The 16,290-nt window shown below is 56.4% G+C and overlaps 1 protein-coding gene across 2 annotated transcripts in view; it reads left to right on the forward strand.

The window, feature by feature from the left end:
- Positions 1 to 7,156, forward strand: part of TBC1D22A (TBC1 domain family member 22A) — a 319,474-nt gene extending 312,318 nt beyond the window's left edge. For both annotated transcript variants that reach the window (XM_078076759.1, XM_078076760.1), the window contains one exon: positions 6,578 to 7,156. In XM_078076759.1, the coding sequence (XP_077932885.1) occupies positions 6,578 to 6,706 (129 nt within the window). In that variant the 3' untranslated portion in view covers positions 6,707 to 7,156. The remainder of the gene's footprint in view (positions 1 to 6,577) is intronic.
- The last annotated feature ends 9,134 nt before the right edge of the window (positions 7,157 to 16,290 follow it).

The following is a 16,290-nucleotide window of genomic DNA, read 5'->3' on the forward strand; positions in this document are numbered from 1 at the left end:
GGCTGCCCACTTGCTCCTCCCGGAGGGCTTGAGGGCCAGCACGGCTCCCTGTGACCGTGAGGACATCACAGCAGAGCCACCGCACTGGAGGGAGCAGGGAGTCTCCCTTCTTGGGCTGGGTCAACATCTGGTGGGGACGCAGGAGTGGACTTGGTGGGTCAGATGCCATCCCCAGGTGAAGTGTCCCCTGGGCAGGTAGGCTGAACGCTGGTGGAGAAGTTCTGACAGCGGACATGAGAGAACCACGCAGGAGAAGAGCAGCACCATCCCAGAAAGAATGGCCAGACGCATCCTAGCTTGCATGCTCATCCTGCCGTGCCTGCCCCGTCCCCTTCCCCCACCGCCGGGGGGTGCCTGGCGAGGCCCCGCCAGGAGCCCCTGAGATCCGCTAGAATTCTCCCAGTGCCCTCAGCACTACTAGCCGACGCCTCAAACCCTTCCGGTATAATTTAATCTTGGCTGCTTTTTTATCTTCCATTTTACACGTGTACTTACCAAGAACAGGTATTTTATGTTGAATATGGATTCCAACCCCAGCAGCTCCTGCACAGGCAGGAATACAAATGACCTGTTCCCTCTGCCGGCTGTCAGGGGCCATGGCTTTGGGCTGGGACCGTGACCCTCGACCCTGCCCCACATGGTCCCTGGAGACTGGCCCAGGTGGGCCGATGGACCGATAGGTGAGGCGCTGCGCCAGGGGCCGGCCGGAGCGGCCCCCCAGCATCGTGCTCCCAGAGGGTGCACGTCAACACCGGGAGGGCCCAGGTGCTGTTCCGGCTGGGACTAGCACAGTGGCCAGCGCCCGCGTGCCAGGCATCGTGCCACATGCGTGTGCAGTCTCTGTCCTCAGCACAGCCCTGAAGGGGCCGCTCCTGTCCCCGGGCTGTCGGTAGCGCACGGGGGCCCCAGGTGTGGATGGGGTGATGCTGAAGCCACGGGCGCCTGCCCGCATCACCTGCTCTGCCACCAGCTCAGCTCTAAGCCACTGACCCTCCGACCCTGCCGGCCCGGAGGTGGCCGCCGTCACGGTCCCCGTCTCATAGATGAGGGACTCAGCTCCCAGGGGCCTGTCCGCCTGTGCTCTGGCCTCACCCACCCGGGGCCCTTGGGCTCCTCCCCTAAAAGGCAGGCTGGGAGGTGCCGGAGGCCCACCCAGCAGGAGCCCCGTGCTGCTGCCCCGCACCCCCGATGCCCAGGCGGCACGGGGCCCGCCTTGCAGACGGCCGAGCGCCTGAGCCGTTGGTTTGCTAGCCAGGCTGCACAAATCGAACGTCAGAATGTGGACGGAAAAGTGAATTAAACCAATTAGGCCTGCTACCTGACTTGTGTGTCAGCGAGAGACTCCTGTTTCTTGCTTCTTGGTTAAGGAGAGGAAACAATAAGAGTTGGCAAATGGGCCCTTTTAGCCCCGTCATGATTAATTTATTCATCTCTGCAAGTTGGCAATTTGTAAAGCCCCGACTTGAGCAGCTTTTTAGCCGACCTCTGTGTGCTCGGTGCCACTCGGAGGAGCAGGCACTGGGGGGTCCCGGGGAGGGAGGCCCTGGCGTACGCCGTCTGCCGGCCAGGCTGCCTGCTGGGAGGCAGTGCTCTTCGTGCCCCTAGAGCCCTCGGATGCAGTGGAACCCCTGCCATGTGGGAAACCCTAAATTTTCTGGTAGCCTCGTGGAAGTGGAAAGGAACCAGGTGAAGTTAATGAATATTGTATTTAACCCAGGAATCCCGAATGCGGTCTTTCAACCTGTAATGCACATAAAAGCTACGAAGAAGCATTCTGTGGTGTTTCGTGCAGACTTACTGGAGGTCTGGGGTGCACCCTCCCTGACACGCACCCCGCGGGGGCTCTGCGGTGGCTGGGCAGACAGGAGGCCCGGCCGGGACTCTGCGGGACCACGTGTCGTCGGTGTCACGGTCAGTGGCCTGTCTGTCGCCCGATACGCCCTCTGCTCACGCTGGCACAGGTGCGCTTGCAGGCCGGGCCCCCGCGCAGAGCCACGCCTGGCACGCAGCCCACGGCTCGGTGTGCACTCACGAGCCGACGGACGGACAGGCGCAGGGGTCGGGAGCGTTTGCCTTTCCTGGGGTCTCGTCGGTGCCTTTCCCTCCTGCTTCCCTCGCGCTGGTGCTGGCCACACCGCCGCCTCTCTTCCACAGACAGACCTCCTTCCTGTCGCCCAGGGGAGCGCCAGTCACCTTCCCTGGGACGGAGGTGTGTTCCTGGGCCTGGGGCGCAGAGCCTGGGGCCTGCACGGCGAGGGCGCGGGGGCTGGCGCATGGTTAGGGCAGGCCCCGCGGCTTGCAGAGCGGCACCCGGTGGCCAGCCGTGACCCGGGACGTAACCGTGTGACGCCGCTCAGTGACGGGCGGTCCTGGCACAGAGGCAGAATGGTGGCGGGCCTTCCCTTTGATGCTCCTCGCAGCTCGTGCGCAGTCAGACCTTTGGGAGTATTCTGAGTTAAATAGAGTTCATTTTGTGTCTGACATTAGAACTCGAAGATCCGGGCAAAGAGGCTAAAAAGCAGCGTCCTCTTGGGTCCGCCGGCAGCCTCTCAGAAGGAGCAGCCTCGGTGCCACCACAGGGGCTCGGGTGCTCGCCGGGTGGGGACCCCGTCCATGCCTGCAGGTTCCCACCCCCGCACCTGCTGCAGGCCGTCATGCCCCTCTGGGCGGACTGTCCACTAGGAGTTCGGTTTCTTACTAAACTTGTCTGCTCAACGATCTGTTTCCCGGGGATGATCGTTTATTTATCAGAAACGCACCTGCCGCTGGGACTGTGGTGTTGGCCACTCACGGTAATTATGATAATGATCGAATCTTGGTAATGACTGAATAGCAGTGATTGGGGATGAGCAGCAGCGGGGACACGGGCACTTTGCACGTGGTAACAACTCAGGGGGGATGCTCTTGTCCCCATTTACAGATGAGGAAACTGAGGTACAGCGCTAGGAGGCTTGCCCAGGTCCCATGACCAGTCGAGGCAGGCCTGGGATTTGAACCCTGGTGCTTTAGCAGCATTTGAAAGTGTGCAGACTTTTTCGCTGACTCACTGGGCTGCCAAGCAAACTCTTCACTGACCGCCACCATGTACCGGCCGTTTTGTTTCAGCGATGCAGGGATGCAAGGGCCTGTAGATGTCACAGAGGAGACAGATGACCCCGTGACAGAGGGCCGTGCGGTCGTGGTGGCTGTGCGGCTGGGGCTCGGGGCTCGCTGCCCCCCTCACTGCTGCCCACGCTCCCAGCAGCCTCTGCAAGGGGCCAACCAGACAGACAGCTCTGGGGTCGTGGGAGGGGACCCTCGCGCTGGAGCCCGAGGATACTGCTGTGTCCCCATTTCGTCCTTCGTGGGAGGGTGTACACGCACAGAGCGAATCCTACTTTGTAGATGGCCACGTCCTTCATCTGACTGGAACAATACAACCCTTTTGGCGCGAAGCACAAAACATCGTTTGATCTTTAACATTAGAAGGCTTCTCTTGGAACCCACCCAGAGGCAAGAGTCCACAGCCGCAGATTTCCTTCTAGAAGGTGTCCAGCACAGCGGTGTTTGTGGTGGTGAGCTGCTGACCCTCACGCCAAGCCCACGTGCCCGGGGGCTTTCGACAACACCTTTGCCTGCCCCGGGGCCACGTGAGTGTGGGCCTCCCTGGGGGACTGGTCAGAGGGAAGACTGCCTCGACCCACACACTCGGGATGGACCGTCCACACGCAGAGTCCACGCCACTCGTCATACTGAGAGGCGGGACAGCATGTCCGGGCCCCTGTGATGCTGGGCCAGCTGCGCCGTGCTTGAGCGCGGGTACCAGCAGCTCTCCAGAGCTTCCGGAGGATTCTGACACGTGGATGGGGCTCAGAGCTGCAGGCCTCCCGCCGTCCAGGAGGGGCAGCTTCTGCTGCTCGCGGCCGTCACGACAGTTCGTGTCACCGTGGACAGCGTGGTAACGGACCGGTGGCGAGCGGCAGGGGCGGGGACCAGAACGCACTCTTGCCGTGGCCCTGCTGACGTGGAGCAGGGTGGGAAGAGCCTTCAAAGGACCCGACACGTCTGACTTCTGACATCAGTGTCCTGGGCAGACCTTCCTCTACTTTTTACGTCCATGGATGGGGCAGAGCGCTGCTTGTGGACCTCAGTATCCCCCTAGGTTTGCGGGACTGGGCTGTTGATGGGGCCCCGACTTGGCCCCTCTGCCCCACTGTTGTTCCACAGGCAGACCCGTCCCCGGGAGGGCGGACCCCCTGGGATGTGACGTGGTGACAGCTTCATGAGCAATGGCCCTTTACCCGAACGACGTGGGCAATGCAGAACAGCACACGGCTAACCGCTGGGCCATGGTTCCCACGTTGGAGACGCCTCTGCCCGGTGCATAAATAAGACAGGCCCTTTTAAAAAAGAAATCTGTATTTAAGGATGCGTTTGGCTGTGTTCTTTGCCTCCTGTAAAGGTCACCCGGATAGATTTTTCCTTCTTTAGCATTGCAGGCTGTGAAGCGCTGGGCATTTCTATTCTCCCTCTATCCAGTGAACCTGGGGGACTAAATTAGATTCTGAAATTGAGTGTGCAGGGGAGTTGGTGAGTTACCGTAATGGGAGGGTATTGCTTCTCACCTTGCAAGTGGCGAGGTCATGATAATATGAAGCGAAGTGGATTAAAAATAAAACCAAAGGTATTTATTTACGACCTGCTCAGAATTGGATTGGCGTCCGTGTAAGTTGCATCTAATGGTGAAAGACAGCAGATTGATGTTCATCTGTCCCTGGGGACATTCTGCCAGTGAAATTTGCTCCGCGAATTCAATTTAAAGGCCCCCAGAAAGTATCCAAAATGCAAAAGGAAATGGGGTTGAGGAAGGGGATAAAGCAGCCGCGGCAAGCCGACAGCGGAGGACAGCCCCGGTGCGCGTCTCGGGGTGGGGGAGGGTTCTGCGCGGCTCACGGACCCGAGGCGCCGCGTCGCTCCATGCCAGGCCCTGGCCACCCCTGGCTGCCCCTGGTGGGAACTGGGACCCCATTCTGCAGATGAGGAGCCTGAGGCCACGAGGCAGTCAGTGGCTGGCCCGTCTCTGCAGCCAGATGGCCACACAGCCAGGATCTGAGCCCAGAGCCTGCCTCCATGGCCGGCTCTGTGGGATGGCGCAGCTACCCCCAGCCTGCAGATAAAGGGCGTGGGGCTCAGGGGGGTCCGTTGAGGGCTGGACTGGGATGTGAACGCATCACCTGCCCCCCTTGGCACACCCTCCTTGTGTCCCCTGTCCCAGCCTTGCGGGGCCAGGAGGCTTGGTGGACGGTGCCTGTGTGAGTCTCCCCGAGCTGCCCCTTTCCAGGCAGGCAGGTGGGGCAGCCCGAGTCTGATGCCCTGCCCGTCCCCTGTCTTCTGCTGGGACCCTCGGAGGGGCAGCACCAGCACGCTGAAAGCCCAGCCACCCTTCAGGCTTGCTCAGATCCGGCTCTGGGTGGGATGGGAGGTGGAGGGAAGGCCCTGGGGGCCACGTTCTCCAGAACCAGAGCCAGCCGGGCTATCCATGCAGTGTCGGCCCACTTCCTGAGAAGGAGTCTGGCCTCAGGCCTTGCCCCGACCTGATGGCCCAGTCCCCCATCTCTCCTCCTCTGAGACCCCCAAGCCAGGAAGCCGTCCTGGCCACACAGCCCCACCCACTCCTGCCAGAGCCCTCCGGGAGCCGGGGCCCGTGCCCCCCGAAGCCCACCCCACCCTTGGTGGTGTCGCAGGTCGCCCTGGATGAGGGCCACGGTCCCTCAGAGGGGCTGGTCAGGGTGCAGGGCTGGCTGTCATGCATCGCTGTGGCCCCGGTCATGTTTTTCTTTCCAGCACGTTCTTCAGTATCCCTCTCTCTGGTTTCTAAACTGTGAGCTCTTGAGACCGTTCCTGTGTCCTGTGGGGGGTGAGCTCAGTGCCCAGCCCAGCGAGCTGAGACATGGCCCACATGGGTGGGCTGGGGTCAGCTGAGGGTCTCTAGCTTGGTCTTCCCTGGAAACACTATCGACTGAGGGACAGTGACAGGGGCTGCCTGACATGCTCCCCGCCCCAGCGTGTGCCCCCCTGGCACATCCCTGCCCCCGGTGCGCCCAGTGTCCTTGCTGAAGGAGCTGGTGCCCGGAGAAGTGTCACCACATGCACAGAAATCTGTGTCTGAAGTCAGCCCTGGCCGGGGTGGGTGGGGGCGCTTTCCTTGTGGATTCGGCAGAGCCTTGGGGGGAGTGGGGGCTCCTGGGCTGAGGCAGCGCACTTGCAGCCGGGCCCCTCGGGACCAGCACCGGGGCCCTGGAGCCCCAGGGAGCCGGTTCGGTGAGGTCACAGTGTGGGCGGCTCTGCCCTCAGCATCCTGGCAGCGTCGCCTGAAAGTATGCGGAGCCGGGCGAGGGCCTTCCTCCTGGCTGTGGGGGCTCGGGGCCTTTTGGAGTCCGGAGGGGAGGGGACAATTCGTGGGACTGGGAGGCCGCAGAGCCCCCTCTGGCTCACCCCCACTGCTGGCCAGTCCCCACCCAGGGGAGCCCCTGGTCTGCGGCCCCCTGCCCCGCGGCTGGTCACCTGCTCTGACCCGGGCTTGTCTCTCTCCCCCCAGGAGCTGCTGCTCTTCCTTCAGAACCTGCCCACAGCCCACTGGGGCAACGAAGACATCAGCCTGCTGCTGGCTGAGGCCTACCGCCTGAAGTTTGCCTTCGCGGATGCCCCCAATCACTACAAGAAATGAGCCGGGGCCAGCGCGGCTGGCCTCACCCACCCCGGGGTGGTGCCCCCAGCGCCCGTGGCTGCAGGCCGGTGGCCAAGGAGGGGCCTTGCTGGGCGGCCCTGCTCTCCAGGGAGCTGGCCAGGACTGGGCGTCAGGCGAGGGCCAGGGCCTGGCCAGGGGCCGCCTCTGTTTCCTAAGATACCAAAGAGAGCCGGGGGAGGGTCTTGGCCCTTCAGGGGGCCAGGAGTGGGTGGGCGTCTCCCTGCCCTGTCCCTGGAGCGTCCTTGCCAAATGCCCGCCTCCTGGAGCCCCCAGGGCACAGCGGCCCGAGAGCCAGACCCTCTTGGAGGGGCCTGCTGTCTGGTGCCAGGGCCAGGAGGAGGTGGTGGTCATCTCATACCTGCTTTGAAATGCAAAAACCCTATTCTGTTGAGTGAAAGAGAATAAAACATAGACAAAATAAGAAGTGAACTGTTGTCCTCACCTGTGAAGTCTCTGTCCCCACGGGGCTTCTTGAAGTTGGCCTTATTCCTGTAATTGTCCGGCCCCTGGGCTCTAGCGTGTCCCTTCTCTCTTGCTCTAACCTGGACTGGGGATCGCTCTGTGCGTCAGCCGAGCGGCCGGGAGCTGTGGCTACAGCAGGCTGGGGGCAGGCTGAGGAGCTGAGCAGCCGCCGTGCTTTTCCAGCCTCTTGAAAGTGAGGACTGCGCCCCCGCTAGCCTGCATGCTGCTCTGCCCAGGGGGAGCTGGGGGGACACACCGCACACGCTGCCGCCGAGGACGTAGCTCCGTCTGGCCATCGGGATGGGTGGGGTTCAGCCTCTGTAATCGGAGACCTCGAGGCCCACTGCTTAGCCTCCCCCCACCTCCCAGTCTCCGGAGGGTCACAGAGCTGATGGCTTCCTGCGGTCTGTGGGTCACCGGGGCTGAGCGCCCAGGCTCAGCAGGTCCTGGACTGGCCTGCCTGGGGCTCCGTGGGGGCCAGACACGCTTCCACACGCCCCCCACCCATGTGGTGGTGCACCTGTCCCAGGCACGTGGCCGGCCCACGCCGACCCCTGAGCCAGGACAGGCTCTTGTCCTCAGCTCCTCCTCCTGCTCCCAGACTCGTGTTTGCAGACGCCTCCTCCCCGCCCTGGGCCCGTCCTGGGGCAGCCAGGCCTGTGCCCCCGCCTTTGCACGCTCGGCGTGAGGACGCTGCGGGAAGCCTGCGAATGGAGGATAGGAATCACACGTGTGATATGTGTGTCCTTTCTTTTTGTTAAAAAGATTCTCGGGTCATTGCACGTGGCGTGGAAATCACAAAATACTGTGCAAATGTACGGTGTTCCCAGATCAGCCGAGGGACCGGCCTCAGACCGGCTAGACAGAACCCCCCCAGCTCCGGGGTTGGGGGCTCCTCTCAACCGGCGCCCGCTGCCCAGCGGCTCTTCTCCAGCCAGAGCGTCAGGTTCCAGGAGAGCCGCCCGGGGCCGCCTGCTGGAAGCCCCATCCTGCTTGGTCGCCCCCCCAGGAACCGCTGTCGCAGCTCAGAGCACTCTGCACGGCCAAGGTGTTGGGCACACAAAACATCTGCCTCTGGAGGCAGTTAATTTTTCAAGTAGGAGGATCTGCGAAGTTAAATGAGGCTCCACGTGTATTTTTCTGTGTCTGTGAACCTGAAATTGAATGCTAGGGCTGTTGACACGCCTCCTAGGAGCCTAGCCCATCGATCTGAAAGGATGGAAGGTGTTCTGTCTGGAGAATGATGTGCTGGAATGGGAATAAAGATGCAGGGAACCCCCCAGCCTTGGCCTGATTCAAGGACTCTCCTAAGGGAACGGGGCTGCCCTGGGCGTCTTTGGTCCTTGGAGGCCGGGTGACAGCCGAGGGTGGGGGCACTGGGCTGAGTCCTGGCCTTTCCATACAGGCCTGACATGGGGCACAGCACCCACAGTCTTGCTGAAGCCGAGGGGTACCTCTCGGGGAGATGGAGGTGCAAGGCAGAGCAGGAGTCACACTCGGGCTGAACCCCAAACCCTGATTCTGCACGGCTGGGGGTCAGATCCAGGCTGGCCCCTTGTTGGACCGTCTGCCAGGCCTGGGACGGGAGGGGCCTCCTTACCTGGCCACACCCAGTCAAGAGCCTCCTGGGGCCCAGGACATGCCCATCCCTGCTTCCCATCCCTGGGCTTCCCACCCTCCTGGGGTCATTGAAACAAGGCCCTATGAGCCCCAGCTCCTCGGGGCTGCTGTCCTGTGCTCCACGCCACTGGGACACCCACATCCGCACACCCCGCACAGTGGGGCCTCCCCAGGGCAGCACACTGTTCTCCGATCTCGCGCTGTCCACTGATGGGGTGGGGTGAGCTGCCGTCCCCGTGGTGGCAGGAGATGCTACAGGGGGGAGTGCTCCCGTCCTCCCGCCGTGACCGAGCGCCGTGCTGAGCTGGGCTGACGCTTGTTGCCGGCTTGGGCTCGTGGGCTGGGAGGTGCCGGGTCAGAGCTCAGAGCTGGTGACCACTGGCATTTGCAGCCATGTTTGTTGGTGTTTGTGGCCTGGCCGTTGGCTCCTTGGGCCCACGTTGGGGTCTCACAGCCCCCACAGGTGGCTCAAACCCCAGGGGTCCTGAGACGAGCCCCTGACCCCTTATTCCCATGGGCCTCACCCTGCCAGGCTACCTGGAGCGGCCCTGCCTGTTGGTGCTTCTGCCAAATGGAAGTAGCCAGAGACAGGTTCACGGGGCGGCCGGGCCCCAGCCAGGTCACATGTGCCAGGGAGGGGGTGGAGTGGAGTGATTCGGGCTTTGGAAAGGACTAACCGGTGGGCAGGGCTTCTGAGCTGCTGTTACCTGGCTCTGAACTGGGAGAACCCCCTCCTCCCACCCCCCATGTTTCAACAGGCTGATTCCATCTCTAACGTGGGGCGAGTTCCGGCCGCACCAGGCCTGGGCTTCTGGGCGCCGTCTACCTTGACCGTGGGCTGGTGGGCCTGCTGTCAGAACCCCTGCTCAGGGAGGCTTGCTCAAGACGTGGGCAGACACCGCCCCAGGGTCAGGCGGCAGGGCCCTCCCTGAGCCTCCCCGATCCTGCCCCACCCCAGCTGAGCCTCTCCCCTTTCCCCTTCCACCTCATGCTCTGTGAGCACCACGGGGTCGTGGCTGCTCAGGGGTCCGCCCTGCTCAGCTTTGAGGCTTGTCACCCTCGTCCTGTAGCCCGACTGATCTTTAACAAAGGACAGCCAGGGGCTGCTCACAGCGACCGTGCGCCAGAGATCTAACCCCCGAGTCCATTTCATTGACAATTGAGGCTGATTATTCACTTAGGAAAAAAATATACATATCCAAATACTTTCCCGATAATGGATTTAAACATAAAAATTAAAATTCCCCAAAATGCTCAAAATAGAAATAGATATTTTTAGTAACAGGGAGTGGCAAAAGGCTTTTTGAGCGTGATTCCAGTGACCAAACGACCCGGAGAAAGGCTGATGTACTGCGTGCACCGTGGAGTAGCCGCGAGGACCCCCAGCACCTGCCCCGGTAGGCAGAGATGAGTGATAGCAAGCTGAGCAAACACATTTGCAGCCTGAGTGAGATACTTACGTTCCTGAAGATGTATGGAGTTCTTGGAAGTAACTCTTGGAAACAAAAATGGGCACAGTACAGAAACAGGCAATTCTCAAAAAGGAGGGGCAGGAGTGGTCAGAAAGACGCTCACATCATTAACATTCGAGTGGGAGGCGAGGCGTGAGATGTGGGGCTCCAGCAGCACTAGCTGCCTGGCCTTGGGCTGAGTTTGTGGTGATTCCTGACACGACCGTGGAAGACCAGTATGCTCTCTCTCAGTCTTTATATTTTTCTCAGAAGATCTAGCAATGATGTTTGTTGTTTTTACTTTTAAACTGAAGTATAATACTCACAGAAGAGGGCACCCCGCAGATCTAGTGCCCAGTGAATTATCCAAAGCAAACGCCCGGGCTCCACAGCCAAGGTCAAGGAGAGCCGCTGGCCCACGTGCACCCCAGGTCTCCCCGAGCATGATGCCACCCCAACTCCCAGCACTGCAGTTTGGTTTTGTGTCTTTCAAAACTGTCCTCTAACAGGATTGCACGGGATCTACTTCTGTGAACAACTTACTTTGCTCAGCTTTCTGCTTGTGAGGACGTCCGTGTCTGCGGTAGCTGTGGTTCGGTCCTTTCTGTCGCTGCCCCTTTTCCCCTTAGATAAATGGGTCACAGTTTATTTGGGTGGTTGCCAGGTTGGGGCTGTCACAAACACGGCTGCTCTGAACATCGCATGTGTGACCCTTGGTGGACACGTGCCCGCCATTCCGTGGGGTGATCGAGATGTGCGATTGCAGGGCTGCATGGTGCTTCTGCCTCTACAAGATGATGGTGGACTGTTTGCCAAAGTGGTTTCCCAGTTTACATTTCCACCGCAGGCCTCGAGGGTCCTCATCCCCCCACCTCCTCACCCACACGGATGGCCTTGGCTGCTGGGGGGGTTGCCATGTCACTTCCCTGCACCCCGGCCTCCCTCGCGTCTCCCCATGCAGGGCAGTGTCTGCCGCAGACAGAAAGAGCCCTGCTTAGGACATCTTATTGTACTAATATCCTAAGTGCTTTCCCATATCATTAAAATTCTTCAAAAACATGATTTTAATGACTGCACAATATTCTGTTGCATGGATTAACATAATTCGCGTATTGCCTGGCTGTACATCAAGCTGCTTCCATTTCTTGCCTGTCATGAGTGATGCTGTGATCAACATTGACGGTCCCAGACCCTTTTCCATCATGGATTTCTAGGAGAGGTGTCCCCTAACTTTCCAAAGTTTGCGTTATCCCACCGCACTTTTATGAAAAACACAACATTAGTATCTGTTTTCACTAACTGAAACAAATCTGGAGAGGATTTTCCCTTTTGTGAAAAGAGGTGAAAAGGGAAAATGGCCTCCAGCGTTGGTTCCACAGCGAGCCAGTTTAGACGCAGCGAGAATGGCATCACCCCACCCATCCTTCCCTGGGACTCCACTCAGGATCCTGGCGCCCGCCACCACAACTCTGAACCATGTCTGTGAGCATCAATACTTTACCTCGTTTTATTTTGTGCATCTATTAGCAAGATGTGTCTATCCCAAGGTATCAGAAAAGCCTAAGAGAGGTGATTTTTTTGGGGTCTGGGAGCACTCACACATCTTTTCATATAAATTAATGGTAATTGCCTCTTTGCTTTATGCCATTTTGGCTTAGGAAAGATTTTAGGAATATTCCACTTTCAGATAGTGGGGGAACCCTGTAGTGGATTCTCCAGTCATTACTGGGGAATGGGTAAGTTGGCATTCCCCCCATCTTCAGTGATCAGCAGCAGGTGACTGCAGATCTGCCCATCTGGCTTACTTGGGAATGTCTTAGCCAATGCAAATTTAAGAAAAACCATTTAAAATTTAAGGGTAACTTTAAAAAAACTAGAAATAGCGTGTGTAACTTCCAGGAGAGGGGAAAAGAGAGTGAATGAACAAAACTGATCAAGTCAAGAGAAGCTAGGAAAGAGGGTGGGGGAAAAGCAAAGGAAAAATGTGGTAAATAGGAGCATGGCCCATGTAAGTCCAGATAAGATAATGATCATGATAACTTAAACTCACCTATTCAAAGAGATTCACATTATACTTTTTAAAACCTCATGAAGTCCAATAACATACTATTTATAAGAGATACACCTAAAACACAAAATGACACAATGTTTGAAATAAAAGGATGAAAAAAATTAATGTGAGATATACTAACCATAAGAAAGCATGACCAAGAATATCTATGTTTCCCTAAAATGTATTTGAAGAACATTCACAGGACAAAGGGGTACGTATGTCCTATGATCAAAGAGCACCTTAGTTAGCTGTGGGTCTGCCTAAATAGGAATATAGCCCCAACTGAAAGCAAAGACTGACACAATCAGGGATAAAGATTGACCTTTCCACAGCACGTGGGACATGGTAACACATGTCTTGCAGAAAATATGGTTAAGCAGGGGAAAAGTTTAAAAAACAGAAATTTAAAGAAAAATGATTGATCTAAGAGAATTTTGCTCTCCACAAACGGAATGTGCATTTATTTCCAGCACATGAGAAACATTTATAAATGTTTGACCTGTCACAAAGGAAGTTTCAGTAAACCCAAAGCCTCGATAGTATACACACCCATACACTCTGTCCACAATGCAAGAATTTTAGAAATCAAGACCAAAGAGAGAAAACCTATATGCCAAACCCTCCATATACATACAAATAATCTGTTGAAGTATAAATGGAATTATACTGGAAATTACAAAATGACAGTAAGAAACTAAAATAGCAAATTTGTGGGATACAGCTAACAGTAATTTGAGGAAAATTTGTAGCCTTTAAAAACATTATTAGAAGACAATAAATATTTAAAAGAATTTAGCTCAACATTCAACCTAATCTGGAAAAAGAATAAGAGAGCAAAAATGCCAAAAAAAAAAAAAAAAAAAGGAAAAAAAGAAAAACCATGAAGATTAACGTCATATAGGAGCAGAAGTTACTGGAGTAGAAAAGAAGCACAAATAATGGGAATGACTGAAAAAAACAAAAGTTAGCTGTTAGGACAGACGGATCATGCAGCTGCACGAGGGTGGGGATCTTGGTCTGCTTTGCCGTTGGTACGTGTCCTGCATTCAGAAACAGCACTTACACGTAGTAAATGTTGAATAAATGTCAAATGAAGAAGAGACCAATTTCTGAGGGATAAAATTCAACCATATCAAGTGTGTGTGGGGGGGAAGAAGGCAAACTGTAGGTGCCGAAGAGACTTTAGAAATAAACATCAAGAGAATGAGAAAACAAGCCACAGACTGGGTGAAAATCACTGCAAAAAATCTTTGGATACACAACTGTTACTCAAAATATACAAAGACCCCTTACAACTCAACAATAAGAAAATGCATAACCTGATTAAAATTTGGGCCAAAGACCTTCACATCCATCTCCCCAAAGAAAATATACAGATAGCAAGTAAGTATATTGAAAGATGCTCAATATCGTATGTTGTCAGGGAAATCAAATCCAAACAAGACGCCACTACACACTGATTAGAATGGCCCGGGTCGAGAAAGCTGACAGCATACAGTGCTGGTGAAGATGTGGGCAACAGGAATGCTCCCTCATGGCTGGTGGGCATGCAGAAGGGTGCAGCCACCGTGGGGACAGTCTGGTGGTTTCTTCCAAAGCAAATGTACTCTTAGCATATGCCCCAGCAACTGTTGTTGGTATTTACCTAAAGCTGTAAAATTGTATCCAGGGACACCTGGGTGGCTCAGATGGTTAGGCAGCTGCCTTTGGCTCAGGTCATGATCCCAGGGTCCTGGGATCGAGTCCCACGTCGGGCTCCCTGCTCAGGGGTGAGTCTGTTTCTCCCACTTCCTCTGACCCTCTGCCCACTTGTGCTCACTCTCTCTCTCTCTCTCAAATAAAGAAATAAAAAAAATTGTGTCCACACAAAAACTTACAGATGAATGTTCATTCATGATTGTCAAAACCTGGATGCAGCCAAGATGTCCTTCAACAGCTGAGTAATAATCTGTGGTCCATGCAGACAACGGAATATTATTTAGCATCAAAAGAATGAGTTATGAAGACATAAAGACACTTTAAGGAGGAGTCTTAAATGCTACAAAGTGAAAGGGGCCAGTCTGAAAAGGCCACATGCTGTATGATTCTAACTCTGTGACATTCTGGAAAAGGAAAAACTGTGGGGACACCAAGGAGGTCAGTGGGGGTTAAGGGAGGGGTGATGGCTAGGATGTTTAGGGCAGGAAGACTCCTCTGTTTGGTACCGTGATGGTGGATCCGGGTGACACATTTGTCCAGTCCCACAGACCATATGCCACCAAGAGAGAGCCCTAATGGGAACTATGGACCTCAGGTGATGATGCCGTGACAGTGTCGGCTCATAGATGATGTCAAGTGTCCTCTCTGGGGGGGGTGTAGAGGGTGGTGGGGCTGTTGAGGGTGGTGGGGGTGTTGAGGGTGGCGGCTGTGCCCGTGGGGGGGGGGATGTATGGGAAATCTCCTGACTTCCTACTGAACTTGGCTGTGACTTAAAAACCATAGTAAAGGGGCGCCTGGGTGGCCCAGTCGTTCAAGTGTTTGCCTTTGGCTCAGGTCATGATCCCGGAGTCCTGGGATAGAGTCACCTGTCGGGCTCCTTGCGCAGCGGGGAGCCTCCTTCTCTCTCTGCCTCTCCTCTTGCTTGTATGCTCTCTCTGTCTCTGACAAATAAATAAATAAGATCTTCAAAAAAAAAAAAAAACTGCTGTAAAAATGTAGTCTATTAATTTTTAACAACCGTAAGTGCATCCTTTGACCAGCCTTACACCTGTGAATTGGAAAACCTGGATGAAATGGACAATTCTCTAGAAAAATACACATTACAAGAACTGACCCATGAAGAAAATAAAAAACCCCAATGGACTGATGCTCACTGAATAACTTGAAAGGGGGGGCCGGTGGGGGGGTGTCACAGATCTGTCCCTTTCCAAAGGCACCAAGCCCAGACGGTATTACAGCACGTTTTACCGAACCCCAGCGATCAGAATTTAGAGGACAACATAATGCAGAGGCGGGGGCTCCGGGTCCTTGAGCACCTGGAAAGGCTAGCTGTGAGGGCTGTCATGGAGGATAGCCCTGGGGTCTGTCAGACGTGGAGCCTGGCCGCAGCTTGACCTTGGCCCGCACCCAGCAGGCTGGGGGAAGCTGAGGCCAGAATGCAGCCACAGAGGGGGTTATTCGCTGCTTTTGTAGATCTACTCATTTTTCCTATAAGGTCTGCAGGCTGAGAGTTCATGGTCACCCAGCCCCCCTCTGTGCTTTGGGGCTGATAATGCAGCTTTTATCTACAACTCCTTAGGGCCAGGCTGCCCTTTGCACCTGTTCATGCAGTTTAGAACTGGGTTTAGGACCCAGGGAAGAGGAGGTGGAGGGATGGATGTCAGCTTCAGATTATTCTGGTCAACTCATCGTGCAGCGACCCAAACTTGGGGTAGATTATATTTAAAAACAAAATAAGAATACTGTTGAGAATATGGCGTCTTGTTGGGTGGAGGTGGGGAGACACCCAGCAGCACTGTGGCCAGCCCAGAGTTTGGGGGGGCCAAGGCAGCAGGCTCAGGAAGTTGGGGAGCTGGGTGTGACCGGGGAGAGGGAAGCAGGAGACACGAAGGGAGAGGGCAGACTGAGCGGAGAAGAGAGGTCTCCATGGAGCCCCAGTTCCATCCAAAATGGAGCGGCGTCTGGAGGCGGAGATGCACCCCGACCGCGCATCTGAGAAGGGGTGTCGGGTCAGGGCCCGAAGCTAACGGGGCCGGGGGAGCGGAGCGCCTCTCTAGCTCTGCAGGGCAGAGGGGCAGCCACGCCCTCGGGGCCACTGCCGAGTCCACGTGGGAATGAGTCTGGGAGAACAGCGGCCACCCCAGCAGCCAAGGGGCCTGAGAACGCTCATCCATCTGTCGTTAGTCTCAGGACGTGAGTCAGGGGCAGCCACCGAGGGCAGCTGGGGTCAGCCTGGAAAAGCATAGAGGCCGGCTTGGAAGGGCGTCATTGGTCCGCAG

This window comes from Halichoerus grypus, chromosome 6 (assembly GCF_964656455.1).
Source record: "Halichoerus grypus chromosome 6, mHalGry1.hap1.1, whole genome shotgun sequence".
In the NCBI taxonomy this organism is placed as follows: Eukaryota; Metazoa; Chordata; class Mammalia; order Carnivora; family Phocidae; genus Halichoerus; species Halichoerus grypus.